We start from the raw sequence: 27,816 nt of genomic DNA on the forward strand, positions 1-27,816 counted from the left end.
CCAGGGTCGAAATGGCAGACCCTGACCACTCCACTCTCCGAGGGTGTCTCAGGGAGAGTTGGGATGTGCAAAAAAAACACCCTCTTGAGAACAAAGTTTTTTTGCAGGCAGAGAGAGTTGGTTGTTAATAACTGAGGTGGAACGAATGGAGAAGTCTGATAAAAAGCCAAAACAACAAAGTTCAGAGATAATCACACAAGGAAGTGACTAGGAGCTGTCTGATAAACAGTTACAACACAGATGATACCAAAACATGAAACACACTCTGAGACACATACACACAGACACACACAGACACAGGATGTCCTTTTCAAACAATGTGTGGTTACTGTCAAAACAACAGCCTGGCAGTCTGGTGTGTATATCACATTACCATGGTTAGATAAGCTGAACTCCCATCAGTGAAAACTGTGTGTGTGTGTGTGTGTGGGGGGGGGATTTGTTCCAGGCAGTATGCAGTGGAAAACAGTTTGTTTTATCCTGCCTAACTCTCTCCCCCTTTCCCTCCCTGATTTCCTCTTTCCTTCTCTCCTTCCCTTCATCTACCCCTCCCCCCCCCTCTCCAGTTGGATCTGTGTGAGTCGAGGCAGGTGCATCTGTATAAGAACTTCCAGATTGAGGTGGGTTCTGAGGGATTCCGTCTGTTTGGGACCGAGACCTACAGATCTTCTCTCAGAGAGCTCCTAGACCACCTGGCAAGACAGAACCTCCGTACGGACAACCTCCACTTCCAGCTCAAACGCTGCTGCCCCCCACAGCCCAGAGGTATGAGGAGAGACACAAATATTCAGTACACACACACATACTTTCACTTCAACTTTTAGTGCTTTTATTTCAGCCCCTCAGAATGTCATGTTGGCCTTTCCATACATGTTTTGCACACAAGCACGCATATTGAACTGAGCCCTATGCGTGACTTGGTTCTGGTCAGCTGAAAGAATGTCCCTTTTAGTACCTGTTTACACCAAGAGCTCTAGTTTCCCTTAGCGACACTGCCTCACCATGATTACCACTCAGTTAACCCTCTGAGGGTAACTGTGTGCATCTGTGTGTAGGTGTGGCTATGTGTTTTTGCAAGTGTCTTGTGTGTGTGAGAACCCTGTCTTGTTTACATCCTGTGTGTGTGTGTGTGTGTGTGTGCGTGCATGTGCATCAGTGAGAGGCAAGGAAAGGAGTACTGTGGTTTCCTGAGCACATCTCTCCTCCTCTGTTTACTGCAGACAGGGGTGGGAGGTGGAGGTGTGTGTGTGGAGGTTGTTATGATTAAATATTTTGCCTGCTATGATGGACCTGTCACAAGGGTGGAGCATCATTTGATTTGATTTTGATTTTGTTGTGTTTGTGTGTTGAAAACCACAGAGTTCTTTTTGTCACAACATCACTTCCTCCTCTCCACCCAGCCACACACTGATAATGATTCTAATATATCTACTACTCTACATTGCATTTTTGTTACACTGTACAGTCGTGGACAAATGTTTTGAGAATGACACAAGTACTAATTTCCACAAAGTCTGCTGCCTCAGTTTGTATGATGGCAATTTGCATATACTCCAGAATGTTATGAAGAGTGATCAGATAAATTGCAATTAATTGCAAAGTCCCTCTTTGCTATGCAAATGAACTGAATCCCCCAAAAACATTTCCACTGCATTTCAGCCTTGTCGCAAAAGGACCAGCTGACATCACGTCAGTGATTCTCTCATTAACACAGGTGTCAGTGTTGACGAGAACAAGGCTCTCTCAATACAGTGCCACTGACACGGCCTGCAACGGAAACATGCGGTCTCTCCTTCACTGCAGCCGAAGTGAGTAAGACATTTAAACGTGTTAACCCTCGCAAGGCTGCAGGCCCAGACGGCATCCCCAGCCGCGCCCTCAGAGCATGCGCAGACCAGCTGGCCGGTGTGTTTACGGACATATTCAATCAATCCCTATACCAGTCTGCTGTTCCCACATGCTTCAAGAGGGCCACCATTGTTCCTGTTCCCAAGAAAGCTAAGGTAACTGAGCTAAACGACTACCGCCCGTAGCACTCACATCCGTCATCATGAAGTGCTTTGAGAGACTAGTCAAGGACCATATCACCTCCACCCTACCTGACACCCTGACCCACTCCAATTTGCTTACCGCCCAAATAGGTCCATAGACGATGCAATCTCAACCACACTGCACACTGCCCTAACCCATCTGGACAAGAGGAATACCTATGTGAGAATGCTGTTCATCGACTACAGCTCGGCATTCAACACCATAGTACCCTCCAAGCTCGTCATCAAGCTCGAGACCCTGGGTCTCGACCCCGCCCTGTGCAACTGGGTACTGGACTTCCTGACGGGCCGCCCCCAGGTGGTGAGGGTAGGCAACAACATCTCCTCCCCGCTGATCCTCAACACTGGGGCCCCACAAGGGTGCGTTCTGAGCCCTCTCCTGTACTCCCTGTTCACCCACGACTGCGTGGCCATGCACGCCTCCAACTCAATCATCAAGTTTGCGGACGACACAACAGTGGTAGGCTTGATTACCAACAACGACGAGACGGCCTACAGGGAGGAGGAGAGGGCCTCGGAGTGTGGTGTCAGGAAAATAACCTCACACTCAACGTCAACAAAACTAAGGAGATGATTGTGGACTTCAGGAAACAGCAGAGGGAACACCCCCCATCCACATCGATGGAACAGTAGTGGAGAGGGTAGCAAGTTTTAAGTTCCTCGGCATACACATCACAGACAAACTGAATTGGTCCACTCACACAGACAGCATCGTGAGGAAGGCGCAGCAGCGCCTCTTCAACCTCAGGAGGCTGAAGAAATTCGGCTTGTCACCAAAAGCACTCACAAACTTCTACAGATGCACAATCGAGAGCATCCTGGCGGGCTGTATCACCGCCTGGTATGGCAACTGCACCGCCCTCAACCGTAAGGCTCTCCAGAGGGTAGTGAGGTCTGCACAACGCATCACCGGGGCAAACTACCTGCCCTCCAGGACACCTACACCACCCGATGCTACAGGAAGGCCATAAAGATCATCAAGGACATCAACCACCCGAGCCACTGCCTGTTCACCCCGCTGTCATCCAGAAGGCGAGGTCAGTACAGGTGCATCAAAGCTGGGACCGAGAGACTGAAAAACAGCTTCTATCTCAAGGCCATCAGACTGTTAAACAGCCACCACTAACATTGAGTGGCTACTGCCAACACACTGTCAATGACACTGACTCTACTCCAGCCACTTTAATCATGGGAATTGATGGGAAATTATGTAAATATATCACTAGCCACTTTAAACAATGCTACCTTATATAATGTTACTTACCCTACATTGTTCATCTCATATGCATACGTTGATACTGTACTCTATATCATCGACTGCATCCTTATGTAATACATGTATCACTAGCCACTTTAACTATGCCACTTGGTTTACATACTTATCTCATATGTATATACTGTACTCAATATCATCTACTGTATCTTGCCTATGCTGCTCTGTACCATCACTCATTCATATATCCTTATGTACATATTCTTTATCCCCTTACACTGTGTATAAGACAGTAGTTTTTTTGGAATTGTTAGTTAGATTACTTGCTCGTTATTACTGCATTGTCGGAACTAGAAGCACAAGCATTTCGCTACACTCGCATTAACATCTGCTAACCATGTGTATGTGACAAATAAAATTTGATTTGATTTGATTTGAACAAGGCTGGAGATCACTCTGTCATGCTGATTGAGTTTGAATAACAGACTGGAAGCTTCAAAAGGAGGGTGGTGCTTGGAATCATTGTTCTTCCTATGTCAACCATGGTTACCTGCAAGGAAACATGTGCCGTCATCATTGCTTTGCACAGAAAGGGCTTCACAGGCAAGGATATTGCTGCCAGTAAGATTGCACCTAAATCAACCATTTATCGGAGAGCGGGGAGCGGTTCAATTGTTGTGAAGAAGGCTTCAGGACGCCCAAGAAAGTCCAGCAAGGGCCAGGACCGTCTCCTAAAGTTAATTCAGCTGCGGGATCGAGGCACCACCAGTACCGAGCTTGCTCAGGAATGGCAGCAGGCAGGTGGGAGTGCATCTGCACGCACAGTGAGGCAAGACTTTTGGAGGATGGCCTGGTGTCAAGAAGGGCAGCGAAGAAGCCACTTCTCTCCAGGAAAAACATCAGGGACAGACTGATATTCTGCAAAATGTACAGGTATTGAACTCCTGTGGACTGGGGTAAGGTTATTTTCTCTGATGAATGCCCTTTCCGATTGTTTGGGGCATCTGGAAAAAAGCTTGTCCGGAGAAGACAAGGTGAGTGCTACCATCAGTCCTGTGTCATGCAAACAGTAAAGCATCCTGAGACCATTCATGTGTGGGGTTGCTTCTCAGCCAAGGGAGTGTGCTCACTCACAATTTTGCCTAATAACTCAGCCATGACTAAAGAATGGTACCAACACATCTTCCCGAGAGCAACTTCTACCATCCATCCAGGAACAGTTTGGTGACGAACAATGCCTGTTCCAGCATAATGGAGCACCTTGCCATAAGGCAAAAGTGATAACTAAGTGGCTCGGAGAACAAAACATAGATATTTTGGGTCCATGGCCAAGAAACTCCCCAGACCTTAATCCCATTCAGAACTTGTGGTCAATCCTCAAGAGGCGGGTGGACAAACAAAAACCCACAAATTCTGACAAACTCCAAGCATTGATTATGCAAGAATGGGCTGCCATCAGTCAGGATGTGGCCCAGAAGTTAATTGACAGCATGCCAGGGCAGATTGCAGAGGTCTTGAAAAAGAAGGGTCAACACTGCAAATATTGACTCTTTGCATCAACTTCATGTAATTGTCAATAAAAGCCTTTGACACTTATGAAATGCTTGTAATTATACTTCAGTATTCCATAGTATCATCTGTCAAAAAAGACACTGAAGCAGCAAACTTTGTGGAAATTAATATTTGTGTTATTCTCAAAACTTTTGCCCACAAAAGTATATACTGGATTATATACTGGTTCTCTTTCAAGTATTTGTTTTGGTATTTCACTTATGGGATACGGCCCCAGCGTATATGTCATAAAACTTTATTACACTATGCCATCCTTAATTGGCTGGATTTCGTGATGTGTGCGTCGGGGAACGGTGTCCCTCCTACCCTATAAAAGGTCTGACGCAGCATTTCTGAGTCATTCAAGCACCTCTTCTCGCTTTTCATCAGAAACCTTACCTCGACACGACTGCCTTTTCCGGAATAGCTAAACTGTCCTCAGACGTGAGCTTACAACTCGCTCAACAGGCGCTATTCTCTGGACTGTGCGGTAGTGGCAATTTTCCTTTTCCTTCACCATAGTTAGAGGAAGATTCTTTGAGGAAGAATCTTCAGCTAACTCTTTTCCCGACCAAGTTAGCTCTATCCAAACAGTGACTACTCATAAGCAAGCTTGCTACCACGCTGGCTAGCTTCAAAGTTTTGTGGTTTAACTTGGACAATATTTATTTTTTTACTACGTACTACCAAGCTATCTTGTCTATCTTTTTTGGAAATGGTATCCGGCCATCACACAAGTGCCACCGTTGGAGATAAACCACTAATTGCTAGCTACCTAACTGGACTGTGCCCTCTTCATGGTGAAGAGTCTCCGTCGCGCGCCAAGCTAGCCTCAGTCAACAGGACCCTAACATGCGGCTGACATCCCCAATGGCTCATTAGAGGCGATGGATATCCCCACAGGGAATCTCGGAGCAATGGCTAGCACTAGCTGGGACGACCAGCTTGAAGCCATTGCCCCACTGTTGGAGGACTCCAGCAATGACCTCGCTGCCTCCCTGCCGGGCTTCCTGATATCAGACGACAACGACTCCATGGGGCTTTCCTGACAGCCTCCATTTGGAATCATCAGATGGAGGCAACGTTGGTCGCCACAGCGGTGACAGGGCTCAACACCGCTTCCATGACCTCGGCATACCAAGCTGAGCTACAGGAAGAGATAACGGTCACACCGGAGCCAAGTTTGTGAGACGAGAGCTGCATTGCTACAGACCTCAACCTGCGTCTGCTTAAAGCTTCCGTCCAGGTGTCGGGAAGAGTGATGGGGCTCCTGATATCCCAGGAGAGGGCGCGATGGCTCGATGGCTCAATCTATCCACGGTGTCTGACAGTGAGAATCTGAAGATCCTGGATGCTCTCGTAGGCCTTTTCGGTCCCACCATTGAGAAATGGTGCGAGGAGAAGAAGAGGGAGCCCTCCAGCTCTGTCTGCCCAGTAAGATACAGCCCAGTGCCTCCCCTGTGCCTGGCTCCACCTTCGCCCAGGCTGCAGCAGGTCAAAATCCCTTCAAGATCCCCAGCCCCCTAGGCTGTAAGCCCAAGGCAGCAGAGAACCTCGGACCCTAAAGACCTCTGATCTAAGAAGCCTCCCTTCCCACCCATGGCCCCAAGGAGCCAACCGGCCCCTAACCCCACCCAGGGGGTAAGGAGGAAGATGCGGACGGCCTAGTGGTGTCCCCATTGCCAGAGAGGCGAGAACGGCCTTCCCCAAGTGCATTTCTATCTCCACCACCAGTCCTGAGCCTGTTCTAGGGTGCAAGTTCCCAGGCACCTGAATACCGGGCCCAAGTCGGTGGTCACAGAGTACAGCCCAAAGAGGAGAAAAGACAATGTTCAGGTGAATGCTTCTACAAGACCCCCTCTCGTCTCACAAACACTCCCCAATGTCAGTTCACTTTTGTATCGCACTAGCACAACCAGGCTACAGGCCAAGGGTGCAGTCAGACATGTTGTTTCTCACAAAATCAAATCAAACAGTGTGCCTCCCTATAACCGCTCCTTCCTGTGGTGATAGGCCACATAAGCACTCTTCCAGTGCGGGCCAGCCGTGTATGTGCAGCGCTTTGCGGACTGTCATACACTCTCCCCCCGACAAAGGGTGCTGCTCTCTCTCGGAGAGGAGACAGATCTGGCGGGCATGCGCAGTGTCAAACTGGGTACAGGGCACGATACGGACTACAATTCCCTGTCACCCGCCTCGATTCAAAGGAATCGGAGCTCAGGCTCAGGGGGATTCAGAGCCTGTCCTCTGGGAAATCAGAATGTTCAGAATGTTGACACACTGCTCTGCTACGTTATTTGCGCCCAGGTGATTGGTTCGTATCTGTCGACCTGAAGGACGCTTACTTTCTGAATATACTCTCCTCACACGACATTTCTCAGATTGTCTTTTCCAGGGCGTAATCTACGAATTTCTGGTCCTCCTTTTGGACTCTCACTGTCACCTCTCAGAGGGAGGGGCATTCGGCTGATGACGTACATAGACAATTCGCTGCTGTGCGCTCAATCGAGACAAGAATTCTTAGTCTGCTCTTGGAACGCCTGAAACTTCTAGGTTTCAGAATAAACACAGTAAAGAGCATTCTGATTCCCACGCAGACAATCTCTTTCCTAGGTCTAACCCTAGATTCGGTATCATTCAAGCTCGCCTCAAGGAAACGTATAAGAACATTCCAGAATTGCCTAGCACTTCTTCGCAGAGGGAAACCTGGTCTTTTTCAAAACATGCCTACGGCTGTGAGGTTTGATGGCATCGGCTTTAGTGGTCATCCCATTAGGGCGCTTGAATATGAGAGGGTTTCAACGCTGGGTCTCTTCTCTAGGTCCCAATACATCACCATGTACAGATCTCCATAGATTGCACGGTAGCACTGCACTCCTGGAGAGACCCGACATTTCTGTCGAAGGGTCTCCAGATGGACACTGTTTTTTGTCCTGACAGACACATCTCTCTCGGGTTGGGGTGCGACCCACGAGATGCTGAACGGGGTGTGGGGACCCCATCTCCGTTCCACTCACATAAACTGCCTGGAACTCCTTGCAGTGTCCCTAGCTAGAGTCGCCTCTCCCATTTATGGAGGGTCATCATGTTCTAGTCAGAACAGACAATACCACGGTTGTGGCTTACATAAACAGACAAGGGGGACTGCGATCCCCTCACTTACACACACTGACACACAGACTGATTATGTGGAGCAGTGTGCATCTCCAGTCAATGAGAGCTACTCATGAACCAGTAGTGCTGAATTTGAGGGCATGTTTACTCTCCTGGGGGAACCCTCTATATGGGGAGTGGAAGCTCCACCCAGAGTTGGCCAATCAGGTTTGGATTCGCATCGGCATGCCAGCAGTGGATCTTTATGCATTGAGGGAGAATACACAGTGTCCACTGTTCTTTTCTCTGAAGGGACGGGATGCACCGATCGGGATGGAGGCGTTGGCATATGAGTGACCATGTGACCTCCTGTATGCATTCCCCCTACTGGCCCTGATCGCCTTCTCTGTTTCTCATACTAATAGTGCCCCATTGGCCAGAAAGACACTGGCTGGCGGAGATCACTCAACTACTATGCGGTCAACTGTGGCACCTCCCGCTGCATTGGGACCTACTGTGCCAGGAGCGCAGGGAGATTTTCCAACCTCACCCGGAATGGGTGGCACTCTGGGCATGGCCCATGAACGGTTTCATTTGAACACTGCCGGGCTTCTCCAAAATCACATTTAGACTGTTGAGTGCTAGAGCCTCATCCACCAGGTCCCTTTATGATTTGTAAATGGCATGTGTTTGAGGAATGGCGCACCAATTAACAGGCCGCGTCGTTCCAGTGCTCTGTCCCGGTAATCCTGTCGTTTACACAGGAATTATTAGACAAAGGAAAGGCCTTTTCTGCTATTAAGGTATATCTGGCAGCTATTTCGGCTTGTCATGTGGGTTTTGGGACCACAACAGTAGGGCAACACCTGTTTTGCCCGTTTTATGAGCGGTGCACGTCGATTGAGTCCAGGGTCCAAACAGCTTGCCCTGTCATGGGACTTATCAGTTGCTTTGGATGCTCTATGCCAACAGCCTTTTGAGCCCTCGGATCAGGTGGAGGTTAAGATGCTTTCATTTACGGCAGCACTGTTACTAGCGTTGGCCTCTGCCAAGCGTGCAAGCGACATTCACACGCTCTCAGTGCACTCGTCAATGTGCACAGTTTGCTCCTGGTAACGATAGGGTATCATTGCGGCCAAATCCCTCCTTTATCCCTACGGTTACTAACCCATCTTAGACGTGTCTTCCCCTTGAGCTGACAGCTTTTCATCCCACACCCAGAACAAATGGTTGCATATGTTCGCGCTCTGTGCATCTACATGGACATGACTAAGTGGTTTAGAAACTGTGATCAGTTGTTCATTTCCCGCGCGAAACCTTACATGGGTAAAGCACTCCATAAACAACGACTCTCCCACTGGATAATGGGGGCTATCGCTTTGGTAAAGGTATTGTCTCCTGCTGGCCTACTGGCTCATTCCACTAGAGAAATGGCTGCGCCCTGGGCTTTATTTAAGGGCATATTTATCCAAGATATTTGCTCAGCAGTGAGTTGGGCTTCATCTCATACGTTTGCAAAGTTTTATAGGCTCCATGTCACTGCACCAACACTGGCGCATACTGTTTTACGTGTAGGATCTTCTGAGGGCCAGGGCCCATTTTGTGTGATGAGTCACACAGGGCAGTCGGTCGTCAGGATAAGCTTGTCTGGCAATACCGGAGTTCGTATATACCATAATTGAAATACCGAAATGAATACTTGAAAGAGAACTTTAGGTTCCAACTGTAACCCCGGTTTTCTGACAGTACGAGTGAGAGGATTTCACCAGACCACCCTCCTCGCAGGAGAGAGGAAGAGGTGTTGCTTATATTGAATGACTCATCGATGCAAAGTTGGACCTTTTTATAAGGTAGGAGGGACGCCCCTCCCCGACGACACACGTCTCGAAATCCAGCCAATCATGGCTGGTGTAGTGTATTAAAGGCTTCACACGAATACACTGGGGGCGTATCCCATAAGTATACTATCACACTACACTATATACAAAATCAAGTGGATTTGGCTATTTCAGCCACACCTGTTGCTGACAGGTGTATAAAATCGAGCACACAGCCATGCAATATTTTGTTGTTGCGTGGCCTAATGAACACAACCCTGGTGTGTGTTCTGTGTTGCGTGTTAGTGTGTGTGTGTGTGTGTGTGTGTGTCCATGTGTGCGTGTGTGTTTTGCACTGGCTAATATGGAATATGTGTGTGTTTCAGAGGTGTCCAACCTGCTGGTAGTAACTAAGGAACGAGTGCTGGTCCCCCAGACACCCCTGCAGGAGAGCCAACTCAGCTTCCACAGGATCCTCAAGGAGGAGATCTTACAGGTACAGTACCACACACCGTACCAGGCACGTGCACAGATAGGGGTCTTCCTGTGCCCAAACACCTGCCCGTTTACCCTCCTACTCGCCAAGTGCTCTTTTGGGTGATGAGTGAGGTATTTCACCAGACCATCCTATATATATTTTATTTTATTTTTTTGTGCAGTAGCCCTAATACATTATCACAGCATATTGGCTATATGCCTGGCCTACCAATATTGTTATTCTCAGACCATGGAGCGCGTTTTATGTTTTGTAAAAGTGCTGAAATAAAAACGTAGAAATGAACTTGCTCATTAAAACAGCAGCTCTTTGCTGTATTCTTTCAAAGTTTCTCTCGTGGTCATAGTTGTAAAAGTTTGATTAAATCACAGGTAGGCTAGTCTCAAACATTTGCTGTGGGGTCGTGAAAGCTGTAGGCACGGTGATATGAGCTATCTGACTGGCCAGCGCAGTAGGTGCGCTTGATTTAGCCACAGTTCTCCTGGTAGGCGGTGTTTGTCCCTTCAGACAAATGAAATGGTTCAAAATGGGAACACTTGGCCTACACGGCGTGCAGGGCTTCTGAATCAAGTGCACCTACCGCCAACAGCGCAAGACAAATTAAACAATTCAATGAGATGGCAAACCTTTACTGTTGGCTTTTCTACAGAAATGTTTGGTGATCAACTAGGAATGCCTTAAATATCGGCCAGTCGACTGTGATCGACCTGTTGGTGACCACTGGTCTAGACTCTAGCTAACTACCGCATACAACAAAGATCCACATGCCACTAGCCAGCCAGCCACATATCATGAGTTAGAAGATTGTGAATATTATTTTATAAAGTTATTATTTAAGGGCATTGAAGATAAATCACAACTGTAAAAAAATATTTTAAAAAAATATTGAGCTAACAAGCAGATTTACATCAATCATCAGCTGATAGGCTACCCCCTTTTCCAGATGTCTTTAGGAGGCACTGTAACCATCTTGCTTCCAATTTGTGATGAGTGAGTGTGAAGCATTTGGTCTTCACGGAGTGCCGCACTTAAAATGTATTATATTTCCTTGCTGTCAAAATTTGCTCAAAAAATATTCCTCTATCCGTCGCTTTTGGAATTTTCTGTCTAGCTTTCGGGTTTGATGTTAGCAAGCTGGACAGAGTGAAAATTCTATGAATATGTCTATCATTTCTACACAGTTTTCATCCAGTACATACCCTATCAGTCACATCCAGTACATATCCTATCCGTCACATCCAGTACATACCCTATCAGTCACATCCAGTACATACCCAATCAGTCACATCCAGTACATACCCTATCAGTCACTTCCAGTACATACCCCTATCAGTCACATCCAGTACATACCCCTATCAGTCACATCCAGTACATACCCCTATCAGTCACATCCAGTACATACCCCTATCAGTCACATCCAGTACATACCCCTATCAGTCACATCCAGTACATACCCCTATCAGTCACATCCAGTACATACACATATCAGTCACATCCAGTACATACCCCTATCAGTCACATCCAGTACATACCCCTATCAGTCACATCCAGTACATACCCCTATCAGTCACATCCAGTACATACGCCTAGCAGTCACATCCAGTACATACCCCTATCAGTCACATCCAGTACATACCCCTATCAGTCACATCCAGTACATACCCCTATCAGTCACATCCAGTACATACCCCCATCCGTCACATCCAGTACATGCCTCTATCAGTCACATCCAGTACATCGGCTGAAAGAGACCTTGTCAATCTTTTATTTTTCTAGCCACTTTAGTCCTTCAGTCTTTTCTTACTGGTGTCAGTCACCAATGTGTGTTTACGGTGTGTGTGTGTATCTCGTGAATGTGTCTTGACTAACTCGCTCTCCTCTCTCCCTCTCTCCTGCCTCTCAGGGAGAGCACCTGGGGCTGGGTACCCGGACGAACATCTATGCTGGAGTACTGAAGGTGAAGAGTGCGGAGGATGAGGATGCTGGATACTCTTCCTCTCAGGACGTCAAAGTAGTGCTGAAGGTGCTGGGGTCCGGACACAGGGACATCTCTCTGGTAAGACACACACACTGTTCCCATCCTGTGAAAACTTTAGGGACTCCCACTAGAAGAGTAACTTCTGAGAGTATGTGAGTGATGTTCTGTGGCAATATTCTGCCACATTAGCTGACTGACTCTCTCCTCTCTCTCTCTCACCTCCATCTCTCCCGCTCTCTTTTTCTCCCACTCTCCCCAGGCCTTCTTTGAGACAGCCAGTATGATGCGGCAGGTCTCCCATAAGCACATCGCCCTGCTCTATGGAGTCTGTGTACGCCACCTGGAGAGTGAGTACACACACACACAAACACACACACACACACCCTACGCTGCCACGGTAACCTGCATGACACATCTAAACCTTAAACTCACTTCTTAATCCATCCTTTTGTTACTGTAAGAAGTGGTAATACAGGACCTACACTGTTAGTGGATGTGATAGGACTTGCCATTATTTACAAATACCGAAATCCCTATGAGCTGTTGACTCAGTATTGAATAGTATGTTGACATACTATACAGTACTGTCTAAAACCTGTCCTGTCCAAACAGGTTAGTGGGAGATGTTTTGGTATTAATTTTAATAAAAATAAAAAATAAAAATATATATATATATTTTACCGTTATTTTACCATGTAAGTTGACTGAGAACACATTCTCATTTACAGCTGGGGAATAGTTACAGGGGAGAGGAGGGAATGAGCCAATTGTAAGCTGGGGATGATTAGGTGACCATGATGGTATGAGGGACAGCTTGGGAATTTAGCCAGGACACCGGGGTTAACACCACTACTCTACGATAAGTGCCATGGGATCTTTAGTGACCACAGAGAGTCAGGACACCCGTTTAACGTCCCATCTGAAAGACGGAACCCTACACACTGTTTACATCCTATGAGTAGATTCATGTAGTAATGAACAGGAAACTGGCAAAATAAAGGAAGCCACTAACATAAAGTGTCTTAATAGGGCGTTGGGGCACCACGAGACGCCAGAACAGCTTCAATGCACCTTGGTATAGATTCTACAGGTGTCTGGAACTCTATTGGAGGGTTACGTCGCCATTCTTCCACAAGAAATTCCATAATTTGGTGTTTTGTTGATGGTGGTGGAAAATGCTGTCTCAGGCCCAGCTCCAGAATCTCCCATAAGTGTTAAATTGGGTTGAGATCTGATGACTGAGACACTTACGCACACGCACACACACACACACACACACACACACACACACACACACACACACACTTTAAACATGTGCACCTTTGCGACCCCTCTTTCAAAGTCACTGAGATCTCTTCTTCTAGCCATTGTAGCCACAATAATGGGCAAGTGGGCATTTTTATACATGACCCTAAGCATGATGGGATGTTAGTTGCTCAATTAACTCAGGAACTACACCTGTGTGGAAGCACCTGCTTTCAATGTACTTTCAATATCCCTCATTTACTCGAGCGTTCCCTTGTCTTTTGTTACTTATAGTTGTCACTGTACTGTTTCCCAAAACACAAGGCAAACCAGTCTTTCTGTTGTGGTGGCCAAGCAGGCAGAATATTCCCTGAGTGAGTCTGTGTGTGTGGTGCATTGACTGTCCCTCTCTCTCCCCCAGATATCATGGTGGAGGAGTTTGTCCAGTTCGGTCCGTTGGATCTGCTCATGCGAAGACAACACAGTCCTCTCGGTACACCATGGAAGTTCCAGGTGGCCAAACAACTGGCCAGTGCTCTCAGCTACCTGGTAAGACACACAGTCCTCTCGGTACATCATGGAAGTTCCAGGTGGCCAAACAACTGGCCAGTGCTCTCAGCTACCTGGTAAGACAACACAGTCCTCTCGGTACACCATGGAAGTTCCAGGTGGACAAACAACTGGCCAGTGCTCTCAGCTACCTGGTAAGACAACACAGTCCTCTCGGTACACCATGGAAGTTCCAGGTGGCCAAACAACTGGCCAGTGCTCTCAGCTACCTGGTAAGACAACACAGTCCTCTCGGTACACCATGGAAGTTCCAGGTGGCCAAACAACTGGCCAGTGCTCTCAGCTACCTGGTAAGACAACACAGTCCTCTCGGTACACCATGGAAGTTCCAGGTGGCCAAAGAACTGGCCAGTGCTCTCAGCTACCTGGTAAGACAACACAGTCCTCTCTGTACACCATGGAAGTTCCAGGTGGCCAAACAACTGGCCAGTGCTCTCAGCTACCTGGTAAGACAACACAGTCCTCTCGGTACACCATGGAAGTTCCAGGTGGCCAAACAACTGGCCAGTGCTCTCAGCTACCTGGTAAGACAACACAGTCCTCTCGGTACACCATGGAAGTTCCAGGTGGCCAAACAACTGGCCAGTGCTCTCAGCTACCTGGTAAGACAACACAGTCCTCTCGGTACACCATGGAAGTTCCAGGTGGCCAAACAACTGGCCAGTGCTCTCAGCTACCTGGTAAGACACACACCAAGGACTTCAGTCACCCAAAGCCGTAGAGTGGACCATCTGCGTTGACCTTATCTTGCACTGACTCTATGTACACTCACAAGACTATACCCACTCACTTACACACACACACACACACACACTACACACACTACACACACATACTTTCACACTCATCATATGGTGCTGCTACTATGTTCTTTATTGTACTCTTATTATTATCTACCCTGATGCCTAGTCGCTTTCTCCATACCTAGATGTACATGTCTACCTCAAATACCTTGTACTCGTCCACATTAATCTGGTACTGGTACTCCCTGTATGTGCCCTGTCTATTTTATTCCTCTTGGGATATTTAAAAAAAAAAAAAAACTCTGCATCGTTGGTAAAGTCTCATAAGGAAGTATTTCACGGTAAACTCTACTACACCTGGTGTATTCAGCGCATGTGACAAATACAATTAGATTTGATTTGATGTGACTCTCTCTCGTGTGTGTGTGTGTGTGTGTGTGTGTGTGTGTGTGTGTGTGTGTGTGTGTGTGTGTGTGTGTGTGTGTGTGTGTGTGTGTGTGTGTGTGTGTGTGTGTGTGTGTGTGTGTGTGTGTGCAGGAGGATAAGAAGCTGGTGCATGGCTTTGTGTGTACCAAGAACATCCTGCTGGCCAGAGACGGAGTGGACAGTGAGGGAGGACCCTTCATCAAGCTCAGCGACCCCGGCATACCCATCACTGTGTTGACCAGAGAAGGTACGACTTCACTGAATCATTTCTGTGTGGCAAGTTATGCACAATGTGTGCCAGACAACCACCATATTCAATGACCGTTTTTGTTGTCATCCAGAGCAACTCATCTTGTTTTTGCAGAGGTGTAGGGATCCACGTTGAGCTCTGACAGGACAAGGGCCCAGTTTGAGATCATATAAGTATGAAGCCTCCGTTGTAACAGCATATTGAGTTCCGAAGGGTTTGTGACCCAGGAGAATGTGTTCACAGTCATATAATATATGCCGTTTCGGCACACGCTTTCATCCAAAGCGACATAACAGTCATATGTGCATGCACTTTACGTATGGGTGGTCCGCGGGATCGAACCCACTACCCTGGCGTTGCAAACGCCGTGCCCGACCAGCTGAGCTACAAAAGACCACCCGTGTTAGTGACGTTTTGTCAGGGAATTGTTGTTTTCAGGAAGGATACTGTACGAGGACACTTCTCACATTCCATATTTCCCTCCGACGGCATCATGTTTCTGTTCGGCAACCATTTACGGTGTCTGTGGCTGAGTGAAGACGGTTAAACAGACCAGAGGAGTTAATGACTGGACTGGATGTCTCCGTGTGAAAGTTCACTGGGACATTTGAATCTGACAAATGAGAAGACGCTTTCATCCCAATCTCTATTTCCCCTCTCCGCACCGCTTTCTGTCCTTCTCCCCACCCACTCTCCTTTTCACGCTCTCTCCCCTTATTCTCTGTACTTTCTCTTTTGCTCCTCCTCCTGGACTCTCTCTTTTTCCCGCCCCTTCCCTCCATCACCCCCCCCCACCCCTATGTTTATGTACTGTGTTACTGGCATGGCAGGGCTGTGGATTCCTGTCAGTTGGGAGTGAATTGACTCCACGCCAGAGAGAGGCTGGGTGGCCCGGGTCACGTGACGGGGAAGGCAGAGCCCACTACACAGGGAGAGAGAGAGAGAAGGGAGAGAGAGACAGAGAGTGCATCATGGAAAAGTAATACAGTAAATGTGTCAGAGAGGGAAGACAGGACGACAAACATATTAACACTGACAAAACCTCTCCCCCCTCCCCAACAGTTTGTTGTGTGTGTTCAGTACAATAGAGTTTGTTTTTACACCGAATGTGAATGTGTTCGTACAGTGAGCGGCGGGTAGGAGCGTTGGGCCAGTAACCGAAAGGTTGCTGGATCGAATCCCCTAGCCAACAAGGTATACATCTGCCCTGAGCAAGGCAGTTAAAACCCCAACAACAACTGCTGCCCGGGGGGACTGATGACGTGGATGTCGATGTTTAAGGCAGCCCCCCCCTCACCTCTCTAATTCAGAGGGGTCGGATGAAATGCGGGAGACACGTTTCAGTCGAATGCATTCCCCTCTCCCCGTATAGTGTACACATACCGTGTGCCTAAGGCTGTGTTTGTGCCACCCTGCAGAGTGTGTGGACCGGATCCCATGGATCGCTCCAGAGTGTGTGAAGGACTCTACCAACCTGAGTGTAGCCGCCGATAAGTGGGGCTTCGGCACAACACTCTGGGAGATCTGCTATGACGGAGAAGTGCCCCTCAAAGACAAGAAACTCACTGAGGTACACGCCTGCACACACACACACCTTGATCCACTTGTAAGATATTACCAATACATATCTGTAACAAATGTATTGCAACCCAGAGTAATACACCGTGCTTGACTTGGACTGAAATAAGTGCCGGTTCTCATTTTGGGTACCGGTGCAGTTTATATTTCAGTGCAGGAGCTCCACCATACTCGTGAGCTAATGTTCTATAAGAGGAACAGGAACTCAAGCAGTATAACCTTTTTTTTGGGGGGCGGTACTCAGTTCCTGCCCAGGACAAGCACGGAAAATACATGCCCTCATGCTTGCTCTGCCTTGATAACTAATAAGGTTTCTCTCTCTCCCCCCGTGAGTAGAAGGAGAGGTTCTATGCAGCGGAGTGCCAGTTGGCTACCCCAGACTGCAAAGAGCTGGCTGAACTGATGACTCACTGCATGACCTACGACCCCCACAAACGCCCCTTCTTCAGGGCCATTGTCAGAGACATAGACACGCTGGAGGAGCAGAGTACGTGTTTCTGTGTGTGCTTGTTAGTGTTGTCACGATACCAGTATTGCGATACTAGGAAGTAAGGAAGGAGAGGAAACAAAACAGGAAGCGGACTTAAATTTATTGAGGAAAACAGCCCTACTGTTGATAACAAACAGCCTTATGTTGTCATCCAGAGTCACATTTATTTATTTTGCAAGCTATAGCACACAATGTCTGATATAAAGTTATTCTAACTCTACCATAGAGTTTAGTCTTTCATTTTTCTTGCCAAGGAAATCGTGTTACTGGAGTGTGTGTGTGTGTACGTGTACGTCTGTGTGTGACACATGGGAGGAGCTGTGTGTGTTTGTGTGCATACGTATCTGTACGAAGGCTCTTTGAATGTATGCAGTAAGTCATGTGTCATCATTCCCCTGCTACTCTTCCTGTGGCTGCAGCTTTCGCAACCGCGGCTCCTAATAAAATACTAAATACACCCTGTAAGGGCAGCCGTTCCCGATCGCTAGCTAGAGAGAGAGCTTGCAAGAGTGTGTGTGTGTATGAGTGTTGTGTGCGAGTGAACCCAGGAAACTACATCTCCCCCTAAACTGGACCCCTTGGATATGCATATTGCCCTTAATACTCCCACACTGTGGCCAGAATGAGGTACTGCAGTCATGTCGCAGTTCCACATCCATCACACTGGTGTGCTGTAGCTTCGCTGAATAAACCCACTCACTGTACAAGTTGTCGGTGGTAACCGTGTGTGTGTCCCTCCACCAGACCCCTCTATCAAGCCGGCGCCCACTCAGGAGGTCGACCCCACTCTGTTTCAGAAGAGGTTCCTCAAGAGGATCCGCGATTTGGGGGAGGTAACGCACATTTCTGTGTTTTTCAATGCGTCAGAGAATGAGTGTGTGTGTATGTAGTTACCGCTAGGCGTGTCACAGTGTGTGTTCCTGAGTCTCTTTAGGCTGACGTGGATGGTGCATAACGGGAGCGTGGGTATGTAACTGGCTGTCTGCATGCGTAGGGTCACTTTGGCAAGGTGGAGCTGTGTCGGTATGACCCCAGAGGGGACCGGACAGGGGAGCTGGTAGCAGTGAAGAGTCTCAAACCAGAGAACAGGGAGGAGCAGAGCAACAACCTTTGGAGTGAGATAGGAATCCTTAAAGAACTCTACCACGAGAACATCGTCAAGTACAAGGGCATCTGCCAGGAGGAGGGTGAGCGAGAGGAACGCATACCCCTGCCACACGCGCACGGACGTAGACACGCACACAGGCACGTACACAAGCATCACCTGTGCTGAGTCCGCTCAAACCTCTTTATCTGTGTATGTGTAGGAGGCAGAGCCATCAAGTTGATCATGGAGTACCTGCCTGCTGGCAGTCTGAAGGAGTACCTGCCCCATAACAGAGGACAGACCAGCCTGAAGACCCTGCTTAGCTACGCTGTCCAGATCTGTCAGGTACTGCAACTGTCTAAACCCTAACCCTAGCATCGTGTCCAACCCTAACCCTAGCTTCGTGTCCACATCCCGGTTCAACCATAACCCTAGCTTTGTGTCCACATCCCGGGTCAACCATAACCCTAGCTTCGTGTCCACATCCTGGTTCAACCCTAATCCTAGCTTCGTGTCCACATCCCAGTTCAACCATAACCCTAGCTTCGTGTCCACATCCCGGTTCAACCATAACCCTAGCTTCGTGTCCACATCCTGGTTCAACCCTAACCCTAGCTTCGTGTTCAACCCTAACCCTAGCTTCGTGTCCAACCCTAGCTTCATGTTCAACCCTAACCCTAGCTTCGTGTCCACATCCCGGTTCAACCATAACCCTAGCTTCGTGTCCACATCCCGGTTCAACCCTAACCCTAGCTTCGTGTCCACATCCCGGTTCAACCCTAACCCTAGCTTCGTGTCCACATCCCGGTCCAACCCTAAACCTAGCTTCGTGTCCACATCCCGGTTCAACCCTAACCCTAGCTTCGTGTCCACATCCCGGTTCAACCCTAACCCTAGCTTCGTGTCCACATCCCAGTTCAACCCTAACCCTGACCCTTAGCCCTGGTTATGGGAACATTATTTTTATGTTATTGATAGTTAAATAATAGGATAAATTCCTCCCCTCTCTCCAGGGAATGGACTATCTGGGATCTCGGAATTACATTCACCGGGATCTGGCAGCCCGGAATGTTCTGGTGGAGAACGAGAGCACGGTGAAGATTGGAGACTTCGGCCTGACCAAGAGCATCAAGGGCAACGAGGGATATTACACAGTCAAAGATGACCTGGAAAGCCCTGTGTACTGGTGAGAGGACTGGACTACTGCGGACTACTGTTGTTTTATCCCACCTGGTGCAAGCGCTTCTGGTCCCTTGTCTGTGGCTTTAACCCCCTACCCCCGAGAGTTGATTGACGCATCTGTGCGCCAATCAAAGTATCATAATCAAAACAATCCCCATCAAAATCTGTCCGTTTTAAGCCAGAGAGATGTTTCCGCATCTGCAGTGAAAGTTGGCAGAGCTAGAGCGGTGTTTGTCAGACCGCGAGACATCCCGAAAGGCTTGTGTTCTCAAGAAAATGTCTAATGGTTTGACCTCCAAAATATTATGGAAAGGGGAGACTCTCACGAACACCATAGTGTTCTCCATTCTGCTCTACGAACCCCACAAGGGTCACGGGACTCAAAAAAAGGGGTTAAATATGTGAAGAAAGAAATAACTATTCCCTCAGCTTTCTTATATGTCCTAGATACAGGACAAACACTTCAAAACTGTGCCGTTTATGAATGTGTAATTCAATGCGTTTCTCTGGGCTATAGTAGTAAAGACCAAATTCAATATTTTATTCAAAAGTCAAATAGTCATAATGAGGATCATTTAGCTATCTTAAAACAATTCCATATGTCAGTTCATAAACCCCCCCACTGGCTTAGACTATTAAGAATTAAAGAGAGAGCATGTTGGATTCCTGAGAGTTTGTGTCTTTGTGTAGATAGTGATTTACAGTGTGATGTATGTTGGCGTGTTCCCTCTGTCTTCCCATGTACCAGGTATGCCCCTGAGTGTTTGGTCCACTGTAAGTTCTACCTGGCCTCTGATGTCTGGTCCTTCGGTGTCACCATGTACGAGCTGCTCACCTACTGTGAGAACGCCATCAGCCCCATGCCGGTCAGTACACACACACACACACACACACACACACACACACACACACACACACACACACACACACACACACACACACACACACACACACACACACACACACACACACACACACACACACACACACACACACACACACACACACACTAGGCCTGGCAGCACAGCCTTCCATCCCACTGATCGAGGCAGGTGGTGCCAGTCTATTCCCAGGGTGGCTAATGACTCACCAAGGGGCTCTGCCCACTCCTGCTAGCCTGTGCCATCACACACACACACCCTTCCAACTCCCTGATTGCTCAGACAAGCTATACCAATATGTCCTCCCTAATCAACACCCTGTAGCCATGATCATTACATATCCATTAAGGCTTATTCCTACACTTTACCACACTGTTCAATTCACAGAAACTGGTTCACGGTTGATAGCTAATCGATAGGTATTACCATCTTATATGCTTTAGTTGACACCATTAAGAGACTGCTTTGAAACACGTTCTAGAATTGTAGATGGAATGCAGTGGTTTAGTTTAGACTATTTTCTTCCGACTGGCTTTGTATCAACAACAATGCATCAACAATAGAACTCTATAGGGCTCGGTAGGGGCCACGCCCCTCTTTTGGCAAACATTTCTGGGGTGAAACATTTAATTTAAAAGATTAGAAATCACTTTTAAAAAACAGTGATGTATGAAAGAAAAGTCAAGGGTACAAGACTGTGTACATACTGTACCAGAGTTAGGGGAGAAACAAACTACTCATCCCATGCAGCATTGCGGTCTGTATCTTCCAATCACAGAGCGGATATAAGCCATTGGAATCGTTCCCAAAGATGGTGGGTAAATATGGTTTACTCAGGACGTTTACGACTGAAACAAATTGGCAAGGTTTCTGTCTGTGTAAGTGGCCGTTTCTCTTGCGTGAGCATGCTTTTCCTGCTTAAGCTTGAGTTTCCTCCATAATATCTGGCGCAAGAGGGAACAGCTACTTATTGTCCCCTCCCATTGGCCTACCTGCCAGAGAAATGAGCCAGTGGGGTCACCCCCTCTGTGGGGCGGGTGCATCAGAAGAAATTAGTGAGTGGGGTGTCTCGCTTTCTCTACAGTCTCTGTACATTTTTTAAAAACAAGGTAGTTGTTAGTTGGCCATGGTGTTGTTTCCAATTTGTTAGCTAGCTAAGTTACTATACACAACAACAAAAATATAATAATTACCATATACAGCACTAAAATAAACCATGAGATCTGTTAGCGAACACATGATGGTGCTCGATACCACTGTCACAGGCACAAACAGAATTTGTCCGCTGCGTTATCTCCCATAGGCAGATAACGAAGTTGTCCATATTCTGTGAGATTTTACCTCTTGTTTAGAGTCGCGTTAGAACAGATCCAGGGTCTGTTTCTGTGGTGGCAGAAACACTAAGGCTCATGGTTAGTGTAGTTTTTGGTGCTCTTTTAAACCAGGAAATGGCAGTAAAAGCATGACATCTCAACACACAGGCTGAAACATTCATAACCGATGGGCAAGACATCAACATAGGAATTGTTTTTCAGTCTCGGGTGCACAGTAATATCGCTTTCACTAATATTTAAATATCACTATGGGTTACGAGGATTGTAAAATCCACTTCCGGAATCTCGTCAGAGCCCTCTGTCAGTCCTGTCTTCACTGGCTAGATGGGAGGAGTCATTTTGTTTCGTGTTTCCATGGCAACTCATCTCTTCTCCCCTTCCCCCCTCTTTGTCCCACAGGTGTTCCTGAAGATTATTGGTCCTACTCGGGGCCAGATGACAGTGACGCGATTGGTCAAGGTGCTGGAGGAGGGGAAGAGGCTGCCCCGTCCTGATAGTTGTCCTGGAACGGTAAGATCTACCAGAGATATTAGTGAAAGGAGGAAATAAGAATCCCATTGGACAACGAATGGAGGAACGAATAATGTCTCACACAGCAGACTGTCGACCAATCACGTTCATATTGTCATGCTGCGTCACGCGGATGCTAAGCTAATCGTCACGCAATCCCTTCTCAAAGTCAGGGTATGAGTCGAGAAAAGTGCCTATTTTCCTCCGAAGGTACATAATGTCACAATTCCAAAACTATACAATATTACATATAGCATGTTAATTATCTCACCTCTCTGAAAATATTTGTAACGTTGTACTTCTTGTTGATGAAACTCATGCTAATGTTGGGTTTTTGAACTAGCGCCCAATTGACTTCCATTCACTCCTTGTCCCAAAATCGCCCAGAATGCACCGCACGGCCCATTGGCATAGCATGGGCAACGTACACAATGGGCGATAATATGATTGCAGAGTTTCCCATCTCCTCAAAAGTATCTCTGGATCTACCTACTTATCAACTTTGGAAGGTATTCAGACCCCTCAACTTTTTTCACATTTTGTTAGCTTACAGCTTTATTTTAGCTTTATTTTTTTATGTATTACATCGTTTTTTCCCCATAATGACAAAGGAAAAGCAGGTTTTTAGAAATGTTTGTTAATTTACAAAAACAAAAAAATGGAAATATCACAGTTACATAAGTATTCAGACCCTTTACTCAGTACTTTGTTGAAGAACCTTTAGCAGTGATTACAGCCTTGAGTCTTCTTGGGTATGACGCTACAAGCTTGGCACACCTGTATTTGCAGAGTTTCTCACATTCTTCTCTGCAGATCCTCTCAATCTCTGTCAGGTTAGATGGGGAGAGTTGCTGCACAACTATTTTCAGGTCTCTCCAGTGATGTTCGATCGGGATCAAGTCCGGGCTCTGGCTGGGCCACTCAAGGACATTCAGAGACTTGTCCCGAAGCCACTCCTTCGTTGTCTTGGCTGTTCGCTCCAGTCGGAGATCCTGAGCGCTCTGGAGCAGGTTTTCATCAAGGATCTCTCTGTACTTCAGATCAAAAATTGTATTTGTCACGTGCCGAATAGAACAGTGGAATGCTTACGTACTTATAAGCCCTTAACAAACAATGCGGTTTTCAGAAAAATACCCACGCAAAAAGAAATAAAAGTAACAAATGATTAAAGAGCAGCAGTAAAATAAAAATAGTGAGGCTATGTACAAGGGGTACCGGTAGAGTCAATGTGCGGGGGCAGCAGTTGGTCGAGGTAATATGTACAGTTGAAGTCGGAAATGTACATACACTTAGGTCTTCCAAATGGACAATGACCCCAAGCATACTGCCAAAGCATACTGCCAAACCCTCTGTAATGCCTTGCGGTCGGAGGCCGAGCAGATGCCATACCAAACAGTGATGCAACCAGTATGCTCTCGATGGTGCAGCTGTAGAACCTTTTGAGGATCTGAGGACCCATGCAAAGTCTTTTCAGTCTCCTGAAGGGGAATAGGCTTTGCTCCGTTCATCTTTGCCTTGATCCTGACTGGTCACCCAGTCCCTGCCGCTGAAAATATCCTCACAGCATGATGCTGCCACCACTATGGTTCACCGTAGGGATGGTTCCAGGTTTTCTCCAGACGTGACGCTTGGCATTCAGGCCAAAGAGTTCAATCTTGGTTTCATCAGACCAGAAAATCTTGTTTCTCATGGTCTGAGAGTCTTTAGGTGCCTTTTGGCAAACTCCAAGCGGGCCGTCATGTGTATTTTACTGAGGAGTGGCTTCCGTCTTACCACTCTACCATAAAGGCCTGATTGATGGAGTGCTGCAGAGATGGTTGTCCTTCTGGAAGGTTCTTCCATCTCCACAGAGGAACTCTAGAGCTCTGTCAGAGTGACCATTGGGTTCTTGGTCACCTCCCTGACTAAAGCCCTTCTCCTCCGATTGCTCAGTTTGGCCGGGCGGACAGCTCTAGGAAGAGTCTTAGTGGTTCCAAGCTTCTTCCATTTAAGAATGATGGAGGCCACTGTGTTCTTGGGGACCTTCAATGCTGCAGAAATGTTTTGGTACCCTTCCCCAGATCGGTGCCCCGACACAATCCTGTCTCTGAGCTCTATGGACAATTCCTTCGGCTTCATGGCTTGGTTATTGCTCTGACATGCACTGTCAACTGTGGGACCTTATATAGAAAGTTGTGTGCCTTTCCAAATCATGTCCAATCAATTGAATTTACCACAGCTGAACTCCAAGTTGTAGAAATATCTTGAGGATGATCAATGGAAACAGGATGCACCTGCACTCAATTTTGAATCTCAAAGCAAAGGGTCTGAATACCAATGTAAATATGTTTTCACTTCGTCATTATGGGGTATTGTGTGTAGATTGCCGAGTTTCCTTTTTGTTTATTTAATCCATTTTAGAGTAAGGCTGTAACGTAACAAAATGTGGGGGAAAAATCTATGGGTCTGAATACTTTCCGAAGGCACTGTGGGCTAACTACCGGCGTTTAGTCACCCCACCACTCACAATATACGCTCTCTTCTCAATATGTCACTCAATTTACCATCCTCAAGAGAATTTATTTCAGTAATTCATGGAGCTAGAAAAGTGCTCTTTGTCAATAAAAACTGTAGTTATTTTTTCTTTACATTGTTATCGTAAGACTAAGGGCTGAAGCGTTACAGATGTACAATTTACATTTTAAGTTAATTTCCTAATGAGCTGACATGTGTCGCGTTTACTGTGAATGCAGTCTCCCCTAACGTTGGAACATGGCCTTTAAATTTCAATCACGCTGTAACGCTGAACTTCCGCGATACGGATGGAATAGAGCCCGAGAGGAATTCGGCAATACTAGAAATTGCATGACTAGAAATCTTTATGTGTAATCTGACTGTGTGTATGTGTGGGTGTTGAAAGTGTACGAGCTGATGTTAGAGTAGATGTTAGAGTAATAATGATTATTTTCTCTGTGTTTTTGCAGGTGTATGAGCTGATGAGGAAGTGCTGGGAGAACACCCCCGCGATGAGGATCACTTTCAAGAGTCTCATTGACGAGTTCACCCGCATGCTCACCAACAGCAGCCTGTAAAACATGGCAGCCTTACCTATCACACAGACAATCTCAGGAGTAAAGAGTGAAAGGTCAAGGGTCACAGACCATGGTGACCTGGACTAAAAACCCACATGTATCGGAATCAGTGCTACAAGACACTTTATTTCACACTGTCGCTGACTTCCTCTATATTTTCACTTTTTGTTTTTTAAGATGCTCTACTATAGATCACATAATATATGGATGAATACATACATTGCGTATAGAATGAAACACATCCCAACACGTAGCTTTGACCCCTCACTGTATGTGACACTGACCCTAGTCACGTTGACAGATGAATGAGCCCACTAGCCAACCACTGAGCTGACCATCGGCTGATATTCCACCTGGGAGCTGCCGCAGTGTGACCTTTCACCTTTTTATTAGAGCGCATCAGCTCTGCCTTTTTCATATTGCTACATGCAGTATGTACTCTGTGTGTGGACTTGTATCATAATCATTAAACCCAGAAGGAGAGGGGTCCTTAGTTGGACCTGTGTAAGATAGACCTTTTCTCTGTAAAGGATCATGGTATATGTGAGCTCCTTTGTGAGGGATTGCTGCGGCCACTGTGAAGATGACACTGTGAAAAAGCCAACCACATGTATTTAAGTGACCAGGATTCTGACATTCACACCCTGCCCCATTGGACCAGGGACTGCATGGATCCAAGCCACCTCTCTGGGAGTGGTGAAAGATGAGTGGGATACAGTATACTGTAGCAGTGGGTTGGATTGCATTAGGGAGAATGGATGGGTGATGACAGTATCAGTCAAGCCCAGACAGCTGCACCTCCCCCTTTTAAGACTGAACCTGTTGCAGCTCCTCTTTAAACGCAGAACCCTGGATGGAATACTGTAGAACCACCTCGGAACTAGAACCAGCCGAATAACTTTCTCTCTGGTGTTTCTATCATCATGCGATGTTCCACGTTCTGTTGTCAACGCTCGTGCACGTAACCCTTGTGGTGGGGTCAGCATGAAAGAAGAGCCTATAAACAATCTGATATGAGACCAGTTAACAGGTAAAACCACAGAAATAGAATTTGTGGAACATGTTATACCTGTGAGGGGACACTTGAGGGCAGTATAGTGTTACATATTTTAATCCCAAAATTTTCTGTACTCTGCTCAGATTTCTAAACAGCTTAAGTATAGCCATAATGTGTACGTCAGATATTGCATGTCTTTTATTGAAATTATTATTTTTTTAATTCTACAGAATGACAGATTGTGTGTGTGGGTGTGTGGATGGATGGACAGAAGGAAGGAGACAAAAGAGAAACATGCTGACTGCACCGGGCACGCGCATGTGTGTGTACCATCGCACGCATTGTTGATTTTTGTCCAGCCGCAGGTTGAAATATCAAAACGAACTCTGAACCAACTATATTAATTTAGGGACAGGTCAAAACACATGAACATTTAGCTAGTTAGCCTGCTGGGATATAAAAATTAGGTTGTTATTTTACTGAAATGCACAAGGTCCTTTTTTTCCCCCTGGATCTTTGTAGAATTTTGACCCATTTTGAGTCACACAAAATCGTGTGTTCTCTACTCTGACAATTCATCCACAGATAAAATGGGACATTTTGTTTGTTTCTGGTAATCTCTCCTTCAGTCTGTCTTATTCTTCCTATTCATCTTCTGTGGACTTTATATGGCGGTTGGCAACCAACTTTAAGGTGCATTACCACCACCAACTGGACTGGAGTGTGAACCTCAGTTCAGCTTTCAGTCACCCATGTGGGTATACAGTGCATACGGACAGTATTCAGACCCCTTGACATTTTCCACGTTTTGTTACGTTACAGCCTTATTCTAAAATGGATTAAATAGTTTTTTTTCCATCAATCCACACACAATACCCCATAATGATAAACAAAAAGAAGTTTAGAAATTTTAGCAAAGTTATTAAAAATAAAAAGCTGAAATCACATTTACATAACTATTCAGACCCTTTCCTCAGTACTTTGTTGAAGCACCTTTGGCAGAGATTACAGCCTCGAGTCTTCTTGGGTATGACGCTACAAGCTTGGCACACCTGTATTTGTGGAGTTTCTCCCATTCTTCTCTGCAGATCCTCTCAATCTCAAAGCGTTGCTGCACAGCTATTTTCAAGTGTCTCCAGAGATGTTCGATGAGGTTCAAGTCCGGGCTCTGGCTGCGCCACTGAAGGACATTCAGAGACTTGTCCCGAAGCCACTTCTGTGTTGTCTTGGCTGCGTGCTTACGGGCATTGTCC

General features: G+C 46.8%; 1 protein-coding gene across 2 annotated transcripts in view; it reads left to right on the forward strand.

The window, feature by feature from the left end:
• Window positions 1-27,186, forward strand: part of LOC112250666 (tyrosine-protein kinase JAK1-like) — a 57,676-nt gene extending 30,490 nt beyond the window's left edge. The window contains exons 10-25 of one of the 2 annotated variants that reach the window (XM_042321300.1): window positions 567-765; window positions 10,112-10,221; window positions 12,125-12,277; window positions 12,459-12,546; window positions 13,866-13,951; window positions 14,029-14,694; window positions 15,295-15,430; window positions 16,852-17,003; window positions 17,348-17,498; window positions 18,246-18,334; window positions 18,496-18,688; window positions 18,809-18,933; window positions 19,602-19,774; window positions 20,519-20,636; window positions 22,385-22,495; window positions 25,459-27,186. In XM_042321300.1, coding sequence (XP_042177234.1) covers window positions 567-765; window positions 10,112-10,221; window positions 12,125-12,277; window positions 12,459-12,546; window positions 13,866-13,951; window positions 14,029-14,694; window positions 15,295-15,430; window positions 16,852-17,003; window positions 17,348-17,498; window positions 18,246-18,334; window positions 18,496-18,688; window positions 18,809-18,933; window positions 19,602-19,774; window positions 20,519-20,636; window positions 22,385-22,495; window positions 25,459-25,566 — 2,658 coding nt within the window. In that variant the 3' untranslated portion in view covers window positions 25,567-27,186. Of the gene's footprint in view, window positions 1-566; window positions 766-10,111; window positions 10,222-12,124; window positions 12,278-12,458; window positions 12,547-13,865; window positions 13,994-14,028; window positions 14,695-15,294; window positions 15,431-16,851; window positions 17,004-17,347; window positions 17,499-18,245; window positions 18,335-18,495; window positions 18,689-18,808; window positions 18,934-19,601; window positions 19,775-20,518; window positions 20,637-22,384; window positions 22,496-25,458 lie in introns of both variants that reach the window. The other variant, XM_042321306.1, reaches the window with a different exon arrangement.
• The last annotated feature ends 630 nt before the right edge of the window (window positions 27,187-27,816 follow it).

This window comes from Oncorhynchus tshawytscha, linkage group LG01 (genome assembly GCF_018296145.1).
Source record: "Oncorhynchus tshawytscha isolate Ot180627B linkage group LG01, Otsh_v2.0, whole genome shotgun sequence".
NCBI classification, from domain to species: Eukaryota; Metazoa; Chordata; class Actinopteri; order Salmoniformes; family Salmonidae; genus Oncorhynchus; species Oncorhynchus tshawytscha.